Source organism: Aulonocara stuartgranti (assembly GCF_965226115.1).
Source record: "Aulonocara stuartgranti genome assembly, chromosome: 3".
Classification (NCBI taxonomy): domain Eukaryota; kingdom Metazoa; phylum Chordata; class Actinopteri; order Cichliformes; family Cichlidae; genus Aulonocara; species Aulonocara stuartgranti.
In genome coordinates, this window is record NC_138941.1 from 65,379,649 (window position 1) to 65,396,771 (window position 17,123).

A 17,123-nucleotide genomic window follows, 5' to 3' on the forward strand; every position below is an offset into this window, starting at 1 on the left:
GGAATTCCAGAGTCGTGGAGCAGAGCAGCTGAAAGCCCTGCTCCCCATGGTGGCAAGACGGGGGGAGGGGACGGAGAGTGAAAGGGAAGAAGTAGATCTGAGACAACGAGATGGGGCGGTGATCTCAACCAGATCGGAGAGATATGGAGGGGAGAGATGATGAATAGCCTTAAATGTGTACAAGTGTATTTTGAAATTGATACGATATTTGACCAGGATACGGTGTACATTTTAGGACATCGTCAGGTATCAGACAAAAAATTGTCAGGTGTCAGTTGTCAAAAAAAAAAAAAGTCAGGTATCAGACAAAAAATTGTCAGGTGTCAGACAAAAAATTGTCAGGTGTCAGTTGTCAAAAAAAAAATTGTCAGGTATCAGAAAAAAAATTGTCAGGTGTCAGAAAAAAAGTTGTCAGGTGTCAGAAAAAAAATTGTCAGGTGTCAGAAAAAAAGTTGTCAGGTGTCAGAACACAAGGTACCAGAGAGAAAATCTTCCTGCAGGTGGCGCTGTTGTCATGTCCCACCCGAATTGATTTCCAAATATGTCATCAACGTGTTACCGTGGGAGAGCGTAAGGTCATTGACCTCACCGGAGTTTTACCGTGGTTCAGGCTCCTAACGACACAAGGTAAGTTTAACTTTTTCTCCCTTTTGTTCATATTTTTGCCACAGTTGTGTTATATTAAGTTGCAGTTATGTTGTGAAAGTTACATATCAGAGACGGAAAGCCAGTTTTGTACGAAACCAAATCAGTACTATTTTTGTCTGGCTAATTCATTCTAGCTAGCGACAGTGGTGAAACGTGATTCAAATTTAAACTGTTCAGTAATTGTTTTGTATACATTTCAGCAAATGGACAAGCTGAAAGCTTACGAGCAGTTGCATTTGAATACTAATCCTATTTGAAGTAATACATTTCCAGTGGTAGACATGTTAGATTGTCACACCTGGCTATGCATTGTTTTATTAATATTATATATTGTCTTGATAGCTTGAAGGGGATGATGCCGGTTTCATATCACTGGACTTATCCATGGCAGTAGAGTACATCCATGCACAGAGAATCATTCACCAGGATATAAAGCCAGCAAATGTCATGGTAAGCCATATTGTATTTTTCTTTTTCTCCACTTTGTTTTTGAAGATCAAAATAAAAATAGTATATTATTTATTTAACTTTATTCTCTTCAGTCTATTAAACACTACATTTGAACAATGAGAAACTTTTCTGGCATATTCATATAAAGGATTTTTTTTTTAAAGTAAGAAGCCTTACATTGTTTCTTTAATAGTCCAATTTTTCTTTAATATGTTGGTTCTTGCACACCTACAAAATTCCCAAACATGTTGTAAGTTTAGGCTTTACAAACTGAAAGTTTCTATTATTTTATTAGTCTGTACCACTTGCTTAAGTGGAATGGGGATTAAAAAATGCACAGGACTATAAAACCGGGTTGGATCATTAACCAATCTGTTAATTTTAATGTTGGGTATAATAAACAATCTCAGAATAAATCTGCAGTGATTGGGTGATCTGGGTGCTAAAAGCTTTGAGGGGTTTTTTTTTCCCCAATTATGAGCTGTGGTCTTTGGAATGACATTTTTGATAACATTTGTGAAATTTTAGACAACCTGGTAAGTTCTCATATGTATACCTTATAGGTTCACCACCCTTCTAAGAAGGCAGTCCTGACAGACTGGGGCATGGCAAACATAAGAGACACTGTGATGCTTCGTCAAGGGAGTAAGTTCACTGCCCAGGCTACTGGTCCAGCTGGTGGCACATATCTTTACATGGCCCCTGAATGCATACTGATGTTTGAAGAGGCCTCGTTCCAGACAGACATGTGGTCCCTCGGAGCCACATATCTGGAGATCCTGACGGGTTCCGCTCCGTGGATGGTTAAAAAACAAAGAGAACTGGCTGCACTAATGGCCACCAAAACCCCACCACATGCCCTATCACATCTCAGTGACAAAAACAGTTTTCTTGGTGGTTTGGTGAGCTATGACCCAGACTCAAGGCCTTCCGCATCTGATGTTGTTAAGTTTCTCAAGTCAGGCCTTGATCTTACGAGCTGATATGGCTACAAGTGGTAATGTTGCTACAGTCTGCAGTTCAAAAGTCTTTCAATGTGAATTATGTTCTACATTATTGTTAACAAAAGTTGTGGTAAATGAAACACTGAATCATTATGAAAGATGGCACCTTGTCAATTGTATTTCAACATTTTATTGTACATTTTGTTGGTCAGACAGTTTTCAAATTACCTGTTGATTTTAAACAAGGATAAATAAATGTTAACAAACACTGTTGTATGATTTTATTGGTCATTGGAAATGTTTACTGGTGCACCTTCCATCCTCTCTCTCTTCAGAAAGATGTATATGTCATTTGCCTCGGCAAACGTAGAAAGTGTAGGAACTGCATTTCTGTTCATGGCAGTTGTGAGCTCTTGGACTAGCATGAGGTATGCAGCAAGGCAACCATCAGGTGTGGCTGTTTTCTAAAATGTTCTGGCACATGTCTCTGAATTCCTGGTTTGCTACCAGTGAAGGCTCTTCCCTCTCACAGATTAATTGCTTGGCATAGTCTAAAAGGTCTGGGTCAACAATGTGCAGCACATTGCCATATCCTGCGAATGAAAGACAATATTGAAAAGATGTTCACTTTGAATGTTAAAAATAAATGAATAATGACAAAGCTGTTCTAGAACCTGTATAAGAAGCAGTCAGTGTTTACAGATGTTATTACAGAAACTTAAAGATGGAAATATCACTCAAACATTTAGATAAATTTTTAGTTAAAGGTGTCAATATGAAGCCATTTTAGTATTGACAGTAGAAATTCAGAAATCTCTTATTGTACTACAAGTAGGCTTCTTCGGAAGACACAAAAGAGAAAGCACATTATAACAGTTTTACGCTCATTACACTGGCTTCCAGTATATTTTAGAAAATTCATTTTAAAATTTTAGTAATGACTTTCAATGCTCCGAATCGTGAAGCTCCTGCCTTAATTTCTGATCTTATAGAACCCCACGCTCCCTCTCCCAGCCTGTGATCATCTAATCAATGGCTGTTAGTAGTCCCACCAGAAGACCAGAGGCAAGAGATCTTCCAAAGCGGTGGCTCCCAGGTCATGGAATGCTCTGCCTCCATCATTACGTTTCCTTGATTGCATTTATTCTGTATGTTCGATTGTGCTGTTTTATGTTTATCTGTTTTATATTATTGTGAAGCCACTTTGTGGTTTTTATCCTGTGAAGAGTGCTATATCAAAGTAAAAGTAAACTAATGAAAGTTAAAAAACAAACAAAAAAATAAAACCCCACAGGCTTTCAAATGACATACCAGGAGGTGGTGAGGTAAACAGAAGGTCGGGTTTCCCAAATGGACCAGGTGCATTGCGTTGCTTGCGGATGTCATGGGTGTTCCAAACTGTTTGCTCCGTTTTTAAGTCTCTTTGAAGCAGTGGCAAGTGTGAGTACTGCAAGCAGTTGCTATGAAAAAGGAGAATTAAAAAATTAATATGTTCATCTGCTTCTTTGAGGTAGAATAAGTAAAAGCTAAATTTTAATCAGTACTCAAAAAACAAAGGCATTCCTAGACCACATACTTTCATACTGCTGCTTGATTATTTTTCATGTCTAAAAATATTGACTTACATGTGCACAGGATTGTCCAGTTCAAGGATCCCAGACTCCATCATGGCCTACGCATGTTGTTTTGAAAAAGACATAAGTTGTGAAGGTGAGAATTTCATTAGTGAAAAGGTACAGATGTACATAAACACAGATTCTGGCCTTGTGTTTTCAGATAAACTAATCCATCGTATGTTTAACGAAATTTGGATGGCTACTCTTTGTTAATAGGTTTTACAGGTGAAAGATTTGCTTTACCTCAAATGTTGTCAGCCATTTCTTAATCCATGTCCGCTTTAAAATACTGTTGAAACATTCAGCTCTCTAAACAACAGAAACATGACATTATCAGTTTTGTTGTCAGGTTGTTACTTTAGAAATAGTCATTTACCAGCTTAAAGACATACCTGGTTGTGCACTGATGTCCCCATTCTGAAGCACCTCCATGCCTGATTCCCAAGATCTCGCATGTGAAATGCCATCTGCATTTGACCCACAACAAGGTTCTCCTTTCCTCTGTCCCCCCGAATCATTTGAGGACAGCCTAAAGACACAAACTGAAGATAATTAGTGAATGATGAAAAAATAAATTTATTAACAAAATGTAATCTTTTTTAACCCCCCATTTTTTAGTATATTGCATACCACCCTGTTCTTGAACAGCCTCAAACAAGTATCTGGCCACAAAGTTTTGCTTGCGGTTGGATGTGCCCACCTTTAGCCATAGAACCTTCCTGGAAAATCTGAAAAGAAAGAAACAGAAAAGTGGCCACTTGTACATATGATTTAATCATGTTTTGGCACTATGTTTGGTTTTTGTTACATTCCCCAAGAGTATGCTGGTTTTCCATTGTATTATGTCTAGGCGTTGTTTCTGGTTCCTCCGGCCATTTTGACTGCCATAGTTGTGTAGGCTTACATGCCTTTGGAATTGAATGTGACTCTTGACTGTGTTCAGACTGACGCGAGGGGAGAGCTGCCTTTTGTTTTGTAATCCCTTGTATTCTCCTGTTTATGTGTTGGTTAGGTAGGTTATCGTAAATTGTACATTTTATTTTCTTTGGAGTTAAATTCTGTTTACTTTATATCAGGGATGTTTTGTTTGTTGTGTTGGTCTTGGCCCTCCCTGAAATTAACTGCCAGTCTGAAATGGAACTTTAAGACTAGCAGGAAATAAGCCTTTTAAAAACCGCCATCTTGAATCCTCCTTCACTTCACTGTTTGTTTTTTTTAAATCACTACAGAAAATAACATTTATTGTTTCTACAATAGCTCATGACACAGACTTCAGGAAAATATATATTTTTTGCACTGATGTTTTAACGCTTACCTCCACAGCTTTGTGGATTTCAGTAAAAGGTCGTTGGGGGCATCTTCGCTTCAACCCTAGAAGTTTTAAAACTCGTCTCAGATGCCTCTCACTGTTAAAAGACAACACAGACTTACATTATATTAAATGCAAACTGCATGTTTTGTCATTTTAGAGAGTTGTCACGGAAACTGTTGAAATGCAGACTTACCTTATTTTATGCCCATATGAATTCAGTGCACAGCTGATTTCCTTTTGTTTTAAGCCTTTGTTGAACAATGTTATTATCATCATATCTTGAAAGGTTAAGTGTAACAACAACAGTCTAATTGATCACCCACCTCTTACACTGAACATAAGTAATTAACCAGTAAAGTACTAAATCTTTTTATGTGGCAATTACACTAAAAGCATCGTCTATTCAGTGCCCACAAATAAAACATGTGTAGCAAAAAATACACTTCTTTGATATGAAAGAGGTGAACAGTAGTTAATAAATAAGTTGTACTTTAGTCATTTATTTTTAATGCTCTTTTTTTAATAAAAAAAAAAAAGTATTTTTGGTACAGTCATGGGAACCAGCCAGAGTCGGATACTCCTTTCATCATCGTCAGATGACATATTGCAGCAAAGTCTAAAAACAACAACAGAAAAAAACATATCGGGATCAAAAAATATCCCGACAGTAGCAATATAGAAAAGAGAAATAAAGAAAAAGAGCGACAGAAAGGATGCAGGCTGCTCGTGAGCTTTCAGCTTGTCCATTTGCTGAAATGTATACAAAACAATTACTGAACAGTTTAAATTTGAATCACGTTTCACCACTGTCGCTAGCTAGAATGAATTAGCCAGACAAAAATAGTACTGATTTGGTTTCGTACAAAACTGGCTTTCCGTCTCTGATATGTAACTTTCACAACATAACTGCAACTTAATATAACACAACTGTGGCAAAAATATGAACAAAAGGGAGAAAAAGTTAAACTTACCTTGTGTCGTTAGGAGCCTGAACCACGGTAAAACTCCGGTGAGGTCAATGACCTTACGCTCTCCCACGGTCACACGTTGATGACATATTTGGAAATCAATTCGGGTGGGACATGACAACAGCGCCACCTGCAGGAAGATTTCCTCTCTGGTACCTTGTGTTCTGATACCTGACAATTTTTTTTTTGACAACTGACAACTTTTTTGTCTGACACCTGACAATTTTTTTTCTGACACCTGACAACTTTTTTTCTGACACCTGACAATTTTTTTTCTGATACCTGACATTTTTTTTTCTGACACCTGACAATTTTTTTTCTGACACCTGACAATTTTTTTTCTGATACCTGACTTTTTTTTTTTTGACAACTGACACCTGACAATTTTTTTTCTGATACCTGACAACTTTTTTTCTGACACCTGACAACTTTTTTGTCTGACACCTGACAATTTTTTTTCTGATACCTGACATTTTTTTTTCTGACACCTGACAATTTTTTTTCTGACACCTGACAATTTTTTTTCTGATACCTGACAATTTTTTTTCTGACACCTGACAACTTTTTTGTCTGACACCTGACAATTTTTTTTCTGATACCTGACATTTTTTTTTCTGACACCTGACAATTTTTTTTCTGATACCTGACTTTTTTTTTTTTTTGACAACTGACACCTGACAATTTTTTTTCTGACACCTGACAATTTTTTTTCTGACACCTGACAATTTTTTTTTCTGACACCTGACAATTTTTTTTCTGATACCTGACTTTTTTTTTTTTGACAACTGACACCTGACAATTTTTTTTCTGACACCTGACAATTTTTTGTCTGATACCTGACTTTTTTTTTTTTTGACAACTGACACCTGACAATTTTTTTTCTGACACCTGACAATTTTTTTTCTGATACCTGACAATTTTTTTTTTGACAACTGACACCTGACAATTTTTTGTCTGATACCTGACAATTTTTTTTTTGACAACTGACACCTGACAATTTTTTTTCTGATACCTGACTTTTTTTTTTTTTGACAACTGACACCTGACAATTTTTTGTCTGATACCTGACGATGTCCTAAAATGTACACCGTACCAGGAGCCAATGAAGCCGCTGCAGGACAGGATTGATGTGATGGATAGAAGGGGTCCTAGTGATGATACAGGCAGCAGAGTTCTGGACGCGTTGGAGCTTGTGGATGGATTTTTGAATAAGACCAAAAAGAAGTGAATTACAATAATCAATCCGGGAAGTAACACGGCTATGGACAAGAATGGCAGTGGCATGTGGGGTGAGAAAAAGACGGAGACAATTAATGTTGCGCAATTTAAAATATGCGGACCGAGTGACATTATTAATGTGTGAATTAAAAGATAGAGTACTATCGAGGATGACACCCAAACTTTTCACAGAGGAAGAAACGAAGACCGGCTAATTATTGATAGTAACAGAGAAACTGTTGAATTGTCTCGTTCTAGCGAGGGGTTGTGCTAGACTGACCCATCAGTGACAAGTGGATAAACTCTCAGGTTATTAATAAATGTATTATAGTCATATAAACAAATGATGAAACACATGGCAGTGACATTGATGGTTTAACAGAGTCTATATGACACTGACAACTCAATTCCCACCAAAGAGGTAAATGGACCAGTTCTTATATAGTGCTTTTCTACTCTGAGCACTCAAAGCACTTTATACAACTAATTTATTCATCCAATCACACAGCACTTTTATTAAGTAGATAGGCACTGTTAGTGCCTATCTAACATTCATACATATTCACACTCCGATGGATGCATCGGAGAGCAACATGGGGTTAGTATCTTGCATAAGGACTGATGTACTGTGGCTTCATATTATGAAGGTTATCATGGAACACCTCAGACCCCTGGTGAGCAAGTCACATGACTTTTAGCAGTTTGCACACCAGTCCCACTCGGGGGTGGACAATGCAGTGATACATCTGTTGCAGGGAGCGTATTACTCCCTCTGTAGACCCAGCATTACAGTTTGTTTAATACGATCCAGCCTGGGCTGCTTAGAGAGAAGTTGGAGGACATGTAGATGGAGGCTCAACTGGCTGACTTCAAGTACATCACAGATATACTAATGTTCTAATGTAAAAACAAACATAATCATTTTATGATTGGAAATCAAACAACCTGATCAGTGGTCTTTGATTAGTGGTTGTTTATCAGTTCCTTCGTCATAATTTGCATAATTATGACGAAGTAACTGACCTCCCAGCCCATTGTTCCTTCAGTGGGCTGGTTTCAGTCATTATGCAAATGTACTGGTTATAAGATTGGGGAAACCTGCAGTCAGCTGAGACTGAAGAAGTCACTTGGATGAGTGACGAAACGTTTGTCCCACTGAAAACGCTACATCCATATGAACAGAATCAACTTTTGGAGACTACGTTTGTTCTTATTTTCTTCAATCCGTGATGAATAGTAAGATGTTCTAGCTTACGGAGGGCTTTCTTATAAAGCAACAAATGATTTCTCCATGCTAAATGATGATCTTCTAAATTTGTATTTAGAAGCTAACAAGTCATCTGCTTTAGGCTACGTGTTTGTGAATTATTCTACAGAGTCAAATACTTCTGATTTAGGGACTTATTTTTCACAGGAACTACAATATCCAGAGTCGTACGTAGTGAGGAGGTAAAATTATTAACAAGATAATCGACCTCTGTTGGGGTAGCGTTCAGATAGCTGCTCTGCTCTGTGTTGGTACAGGTCATTGAAGATGATAACAGTGGGTGGATTATATTCTTAAACTTAGTTACAGCGCTTTCAGAAAGACATCTACTTTGATAAAGTCTACTCTCCACTGCTGTGTAATCAATTATTGTAAATGTAATTAGGAAATGATCAGACAGGAGAGGGTTTTCAGGAAACACTGTTAAATGTTCAGTTTCTATGCCATAAGTTAAAACAAGATCTAGAGTGTGATGAAAGTGGTGAGTGGGTTCTTTAACATTTTGAGAGAAGCCAATTGAGTCTAATAACAAATTAAATGCTGTGTTGAGGCTGTCATTTTTTGCATCTACATGGATGTTAAAATCACCCACAATAATTATTTTATCTGAGCTGAGCACTAAATCAGATAAAAAGTCTGAGAAATCAGACAGAAACTCTGTGTAAGGCCCAGGTGGACGATAGATGATAACAAGTAAGACTGGTTTCTGTGTTTTACAGCTGGGGTGGACAAGTTTATGATGTTTTTAACCAACACCTTTTATTGCTTGTAATGCACAGACACACCAACAGAGGGCAGTAATATCCCTTCAACATACATTGTAAAATTACTATTACAACACTCCCACTTAATTTTACCATGGAGTTCACTTACTTGACTGCCATTGCTTATTTCTTTCCAAAAAAACAACAACATTATGCACCTATATCACAGTGTTACTATAAAATAAAATAAAATAATAATAAAATAATAAAATAATAAAATAAAACATTTTCTCTTTTGGTTTGAACTTACAAAAAAAATGTACTCTGTCCATCTTAGACAAAACTATTATTCTTCATTAGGATAGTTCACCCATATCCTTCATTTTGTAGTGTTTCTTCAGAGTGTCCTTTAAGGTCTTCATGCTCTCTGCTGATTCTGTAATCAAAATCAGATCATCAACATACAAAGCCAATATTTCCAACTCCTGACCTGTTCTAACAAACACACACTGATCTGAAGTACTCTGTGTAAAACCAATGCTTTTCATGAACTCTGTAAAAGCTTTGCTCCAGCAACGTGGAGACTGCTTTAGTCCATATATTGACTTCTTTAGTTTGCACACTAGATGTTCCTGCCCAGGTTTGATGTAACCCTCTGGCTGCTCCATGTAGATTTCCTCTTCCAGGTGTCCATTCAAGAATGCAGTCACAACATCCATTTGATGCACATTTAGATTGTTTTGCACAGCAAATGATAACAATGTACGAATTGAACCAAATCGTACAACAGCAGAGAATGTTTCATCATAGTCTGCACCATAAATCTATGAATAGCCTTTGGCAACAAGTCTGCACTTGTATCTTTCCACTTGTCCATCACTGTGATGCTTAACTTTATTCCAAATCAGCTGCTTCTTTCCACTCCTTTGCATTTGGACTTGACATAGCCTCCTCCAGTGTATTTGGTTCTGTGACACAACAGATGTTTGCATAATGATCAACTGTAGCTACATCAGCAAACTCCTCTACACTGTAAAAAGAATAACCCTATTCAAATTAAAAAAAAATGATGTCCAGTTGTCACATCCAAAATATTTGGCTTTATAGAATCCAAATTGAGTCACTTGATATGACCTGATACTTTTATGTTGATATAAACAATATTACTAGACTTGACTGAAACGTTAAATTTTGCATTGATCCAAATAGATTTTTTTACATAGAACCATATTTTAATTATTGAACCAAGCTAATATATTGAAATTTAACCAACCTAATGTATTCACATCGAACCAAATTAACATGAACTAATATGTTTGTGTTGAAGCCAGGTAATTGATTTACATATATTCAAACTATATTTTTTACATTTCATTTTATTTCAGTTCAAAAATGCTCTGCATTTCCTATAAAAAACAAGACAGTTGGCCAACCAATTATTTCAAAATTATTTATTGTTCCAAACCATTTTAACTATAATCAATAGAGAGGATTAGTAATATACAGATTTAGTGCTACGGCAGAAATGATTAGAGAAATGTTTGTTTTATAAAACCTGCAATCTTTTGAAAACCAGTATAAAACCTGCAACCTGTCTAAAACTGGCATAAAACCATTATAAAAACTCTTTTTAAACCAATTTGCAAGTACTCAAAAATGTTTATATGTGCACTGTGCCTGTACAATGTAAAAAAAAAAATCTACACATGTATCAATGAAATCAACTTAAATCTCCCTTTCAAATGGGTGTTCTTATAAATTTTGAATGTAGAATACCACTGCAGGCCAACCAAGCAAAATAACCAAGCACACATGCACATGCATGTGCACATACACATGCACACATGCATGCAAACACACTACTGTGCAGTGTTAAGTTCACAATTAAGTTTGCGAATCTTAGAGGTCATCTTGCTAAAGTCAAGCTCCATCATAATCTTTTGAAGAGCCTCAAAGGTGAACCTGAATCCTCGTGGATATTCCATATTAAGAGCATAACAGAGTCCAAAGACCATTGCCACTCCAGCTGCCACAGAAGGCAACTCATTCAGGACTTCCACACCATCAATGATTATCCCGATGTCTCGAGGCTGATGTAGGAGGCTTGAGTTGTCCCTGAAGACGAAGAGTGCCATGGTGGTACTCTGCAGCTCTTCCTCAGCTTCATCTTTCTGGGATATCTTGAGGTAAAATATGGAACAAAATGTACAAGTGAAGAACTGAAGTCTGGCACACCTGATAAATCTTTGACCATAATAAACTACTATTTTGATAGTTGTTTGGTCACAGACTATTAGAACAATTATTTGACTAATCAGATTGTGAATTGCATAATCATTAAATTAAATCAATGGTGGAACATTTTCATAAATGTTCCACAAAGCCCAAGAAAAAAAAAAGAAAACAATACAGAACCCTAAGATATTAACTTGATGAGTTGATTAATCGTTGCTGTCCTACATTAATCACTGCATTTAATAGCAGAGTTGTCAAATTTACATCAAGAGACTGCATCTCATGTAGAGACAGAACAAATATGGACATACCATGTATTCTTTTATCAAGTCCTCAACACATCAGCAAGGTGAATGAGAGGATAATGAGGGAGAGTCTAGATTATTATGAAATGTTTAAAAAGGATGTGTAGTGTAAATGCAAAATGATACCTGTTCAGATTAAATGAAAATGTATGCTTCAGCCATGGAATGGATGGAGCGATCTGTGGTTCTGAAAGCATACAGAAAAAAAAGAATAATGTTACTTCTCTATAAAACACATTACATAGAAAAACCAAGAAATACGTAACATGACATACCAAACAGTCTACAGACCAGCCATTAGCGACTAAGTTTGGCATAGGGTCAATTTTTTGCTGTTAAAATTACAATTTCTTCAGAAAATGCACATTTTTCCGAGCCGCGCCTGAAAGTCAATTGAAGGAATTAGTCTTATGTCATTGATCTTATATGCTGGCATGTTATTTCTGTCTCTAAATCATGCACATTAATAATTATCTTTTGCGCTCGGTGTACACACACATAACACACAGATATTTATATGAAGAGAGACAAACGTGCGCGCACAAACACAAGCTTGTGTCTAGAAACCGCGAGCTCACCAGAAAAATTCAAACGAAGTGGAGCACGGAGTTATACTATGAATGTTATGAACTATGAACTTATGCTAGCTAGCTTTATCCACCACCGATGCATCGTGGTAACGCTAGCTAGTTAGGCAAAAAGCCGTTTTTTACCAGTATACTAACTTGTATTCCCGACTGTGATGGTCGGTTTCTGGTAACCAGTTCTAACGTTGCGCAGGATAGCTAGCTAGCTTATAGCTAGCAGCTACAATTATCCAGCTTCTTTCTCTCTGTGTCTGGAACATGAGCATAAGCAACACAACAAAATACTTTCATATGGCTAATGTCTGTTCTGTTTTTTTCCCATACCATCTCTGATAGGGTGTTTCATTCTTTAAAGCAGATGTCGGGAGCCTATTCTGTGTGTACAGTAAGCTTCTGCCCAGAATGTGTTTGGCAACTTTGTATGTGACAGCATACTTCTAGCAGATTCCACAAGAGTTCTGTTTTTTTCTCTCTGCACCAATTTGGTGTGGTGTATGTGGTACAGTCATTTCATGGTGGATGCCTTGAGCTTTCAAATATTCTTGAAACTCTTTAGATGTGTATTCCCCACCATTGTCAGTTCTGAGTCTTATTACTCCCTGTCCACATTCATTCGAGAAGATTCTTTCAAACACTTTGAAGTTGTTCAGGATTTCCATTTTTTCTCTTATGAAATACACTTTACAACTATCTGGAGTAGTCATCAATGGAAGTAACAAAGTACTTTTTTCCTCCTAGTGACTCAGTTTGAAAAGGACCACAAACGTCACTATGCATTAATTGCAACTTGCGTTTTGCTCGTAATTCTCCCACTGATTTGTAAGGTTTTCTTGATAATTTGCCCTCAACACAAGCTTCACAAAAAATGTCCTCCTCTTCATTTGTTTTTTTTTTTTGTTTGTTTGTTTTTTTTGGCCTGCCCCGTTTGGCTCTTTTGCCATCAGAATTGTTGTCTAAAGGCAAAGAAAGATGCCCAACGGATTTACTTTACCAAACTGACCATCCCAGCCTTGCCGTAATGGTCCATTTGATTCACCTTTTATTGTTTATTTTATTTTCACTTACTGAATACGGGACAGACTTGACTGGGGGAAAGAAGGGGAGAAAGAAAGAGGGAAAGAGAAACAGCTGAGAAGAGGGACGGGGGAGAAGGGCAAAAGACAAAAACCAACAGAACGGGCAGAAAAAAAAATAAGAAAAAAAAATGCATATATCAATCACCTGGATCACCTGCTGAGAAAGAAAAAAGAAAGCAAGCAGAAGAGAACAAGAGTAATAGAATAAACAACATCACAATGATATATGGGAATATGACAGTAAATACTAAATGTTAAACATTATTGTGCAGCACATAAGATCAACAGAACACAGTGTGCTTTGAGGTAGGAGCCAAAAAGGGTGTAGTTTGTGGGTGTGATCACCCGTGTGTACACCTGTGAGCATGGACGCGCTTGTTTTTTGTTTTTTTAAAAGGTTCCTTCATGTAATAATCTGCTAGAGGGTGTGGGGGGGCCACAGCCCCGTCCTCCAGGGCGTGAAGCAGGTGTGGAGGAGATCAAAACTCCAGACATCCAGAGGCCCCCAGAACACAAGAGACCAAGGAAGACCAACAGAGGGGCAGCTGCGCCACTGTCCCGGAAAGAGCTGAGGAGAGTCCCAGATGAGGGCTCACTCAGCAGCCGCGGAGCAGAAGCCAGGGGGAGTTGCAGTGACGTGCCCGTGAGCTCCGCCGGCAGCCAGCTGCGCCTGAGTGACCGAGCCCCAGGCCGAGAGGCCGGGGGCACCCCACCTCCGAAGTGGCCCGAGCGAGCCCCAGGCCCCAGGCCCCGATAAGCGGCCGCCAAGGAGTGAGCCGGTGTGTACCTGGACGCCCATCCCCGGACACAAAGAACCACCAACGCACCGATGTCTGAGGGGGTCCGCCACTGGCAGGGGAAGTGGTGGTAGGGGGAGATAGGCCTCCAAACCTTGGAGGTGGCGCCTGACACCCAACCTGACATATAGACACAGACATACAGGCACACACAGATACAAACATCCATTCCCACCCTCATGCTCTCATATGCACTTACTCCACACTCAACCAACGTGGAGACAGACATAAAGAGACGTTGTACACACGATCACACTCCCCAAGCGTACTCTACAAACCGGGTCTAGGTGCCCCCGCCCCTGGAGGGGGGAACTGCACCCAGACCCAGGTGGTGTTTCCCTTTTCCCTGCGGTGGGGGGAGGCAGACCGCCTCGACTCCGCAGCAGCAGGAAGGCTCCACACTCCAGACCGCAGTCGGATGGCCAACTCCTCCTCCTAGTCCTAGCCCCCCTGCTCCAGCAGGTCGCAGAGAACGGGGGTGAGAGAAGACTCCGAACCTCCCTCCACCCGCTCATTGTAATGTTGATGCATGTGTGTTCTAAGGTGCATTTAAAACCCAGGAGGGCTTGGAGCTACCTGCCAGAGAGCAGCAGGTAAGCGCATGGTCCCTCCTGCTAGCCCTCAATGTCTACGTGTATTTAAAATTGAGAGGTGGGCAACGATGCCAGGGGTGGGGTGTACACCCTGATGGTACTTTGGACTCCGTGTATCGTGCCCACCCCCAAGATCCTATATGTATGTGTAATGAGAGTGTGAGTAATGTGAATGTCTAAGTTGTGGGATAAAATTGAGGCAGAGGCAGCCAGAAGGGGACGGGGGGGGGGGGGTAGCCTCCTCTGCACCCTGGTGACATACCCCTACTCCAAGGCCCTGCATGTGTGGGTGGTTGTGGTTGTGGTTGTAAAGCTAACTCCTTTTACAGCCCGTTCTCACTCCCGAGGCGTAACATGTCGACGTTTTGTCACGTCCCGTGGCGTTCCTGGGGAACGCGAAAGGAGACCTTCAGCGTTCTTATGGTACGCGGAGGGTTATGGCTGAAATCCAGTGCAATGACGCTCCCGCGGTAATAGACGTTCCAGCCCTGTATTCCAGCCCTAAACCTAACCTTATCCCTAGCCCAAACCATAACCTTATTCTTGATATTAACCAGGACTTTAATGACGTTAAATAGCGTGTTTCGAAGCTATTTGAAGGAAAAGAGTGAACATGTGTAGATTGAGTCCAAACGGTTCTCATATTTCCTCATTTTTCCGAGGTTGTCATTTAGGAACGTGTTGGGTAGCAGAAAACGTAATATATTGATGATTTGTCACCTAGCGCAAAATGTTACGCTTTGGGAGTGAGAACGTGTTGAGATAATCGTGTCCAGATTGGGCAAGTCATTTACATGAAGTGAAAATAACAGGGGGCCTAGAATTGAACCCTGAGGAACACCTTGCTTACATTAACAACGGGTGACTTGCTCTACTTATTTGCATGCATGGTTTTCTATCTGATAGATAAGACTGTATCCATTTAACGGTGTGATTACTAAAGTTAAATGTTGACAGTCTAGACAAGAGCTGAAGATAATTCACAGTGTCAAACGCACGCTTGAAATCAAGAACAATAGCCGCAACATAACTGCTCTTGTCTAAGTAAGATTTCACTCTCTCAACAAAAAATACAGACAGCCGTTTCAGTTGAATGAAGAGTGCAAAATTGCATTTGGTATTTGCATATGGTGCAAACTCGGATTGGAGTCAGATGTTCAATGACAGAATTGGCAACCTAGTTTTCTGCTATCTTTGAAAAGCTAGGGAGTATGCTAATAGGTCGATAATTAGGAGGGTCTTATTTATCACCCGATTTATTTCGGCGCCCCCCGTGTGCGGCAGCCTGTTACAGCAGCTCTGCTCATTCTGAGTTTCTTTCTTTCTTATCTTTTTCTTCTCGTAATTTTTATAACTAATGTATTAGTAATTAGACTCTGCAACCATGTTCTACCGTTTTGTGCTAGTTCTGGTCGTTTTTCTTAGTTTATTTCTACTTTTTTCACCGGTGTCTGGGGACCCAGAGCAGGGATCCTTTGTTTACAGTAAGGATCAGCTGTTAGCGCTGCGTCCCGCAGCGGTACTGCCAGTGGACAGACCCGACATTTCCAGCGAGCTGAGGAGGAAAAGACGGGGGTGTCGTGCTGGGAAGGAGCACCGTCGCCCGAAAAGGAGACGTTATCGACCATCTCTTCCTTCTGTAATTATTGGAAACGTAAGATCTTTGCCCAATAAGATGGATGAGCTCACGTCGCTAACCTGGTCACAGAGGGAGTACCGACAATGTAGCATCATGATGCTAACGGAGTCGTGGCTAACACCGCTAACTCCGGACACGAGCGTGACACTACCGGGATTTCAGATGCTGTGCTGCGAGCGGACAGGACGAGAGAGAGCGGTAAGAGGAAAGGAGGGGGACTGACAGTGTTTGTGAATGACAGATGGTGTAACCCTGGGCACATCACTGTGAAAGAACAACTCTGCAGCAGAGTGTGGGGTGATGGAGCACCTCTTCAACCTGAGCCTGAGGCTGGGAAGAGTCCCACAGCTCTGGAAAACCTCCTATGTTGTACCAGTGCCAAAGACTTCACGTCCCAAGGACCTCAACAGCTACAGGCCGGTGGCTCTGACATCCCACCTGATGAAGACCCTGGAATAGTTGGTCCTGGCTCAGCTTCGGTGCCTAACAAGCTCATCACTGGACCCACTTCAATTTGCCTACCAGCCTGGCATTGGAGCGGATGATGCCGTCATTCACCTCCTACATCGTTCCCTCGCTCACCTGGAGACCGCTGGAAGCACTGTGAGAATCATGTTCTTTGATTTCTCCAGTGCCTTCAACACTATTCTTCCCTCGGTTCTGAAGGACAAGCTGGAGAACTCTGGAGTGGACCATCACCTCACTACCTGGATTTTGGACTACCTCACCGACCGACCACAGTATGTGAGGACTCAGGGCTGTGT

At 39.9% G+C, this 17,123-nt stretch overlaps 3 protein-coding genes and 1 long non-coding RNA gene across 4 annotated transcripts in view; 1 reads left to right on the forward strand and 3 right to left on the reverse strand.

Annotated features, from left to right (window-relative positions):
* LOC309694439 (matrix remodeling-associated protein 8-like) overlaps positions 1–17,123 on the reverse strand; it is a 209,255-nt gene that overhangs the window by 47,620 nt on the left and 144,512 nt on the right. The window lies entirely within an intron of this gene.
* LOC309696436 lies at positions 254–1,774 on the forward strand. The gene is made up of 4 exons (XR_014273492.1): positions 254–268; positions 343–627; positions 991–1,098; positions 1,662–1,774. It is a non-coding gene; the product is annotated as an uncharacterized lncRNA (long non-coding RNA).
* Positions 2,475–4,508, reverse strand: LOC309695228 (uncharacterized protein). The gene is made up of 6 exons (XM_082515749.1): positions 4,289–4,508; positions 4,051–4,187; positions 3,902–3,967; positions 3,668–3,714; positions 3,354–3,502; positions 2,475–2,635 (listed from the first exon to the last, which is right to left on the reverse strand). Exons 1-6 carry the CDS (start codon positions 4,422–4,424, stop codon positions 2,490–2,492), a joined length of 681 nt encoding a protein of 226 aa, XP_082371875.1. The 5' UTR covers positions 4,425–4,508; the 3' UTR covers positions 2,475–2,489.
* Positions 4,968–9,846, reverse strand: LOC309698800 (uncharacterized protein; the record flags this gene model as incomplete). The annotated part of the gene is made up of 7 exons (XM_082521484.1): positions 4,968–5,064; positions 5,164–5,248; positions 5,549–5,586; positions 5,942–6,366; positions 6,427–7,049; positions 9,498–9,563; positions 9,651–9,846. 4 exons carry the CDS (start codon positions 9,844–9,846, stop codon positions 6,037–6,039), a joined length of 1,215 nt encoding a protein of 404 aa, XP_082377610.1. The 3' UTR covers positions 4,968–5,064; positions 5,164–5,248; positions 5,549–5,586; positions 5,942–6,036.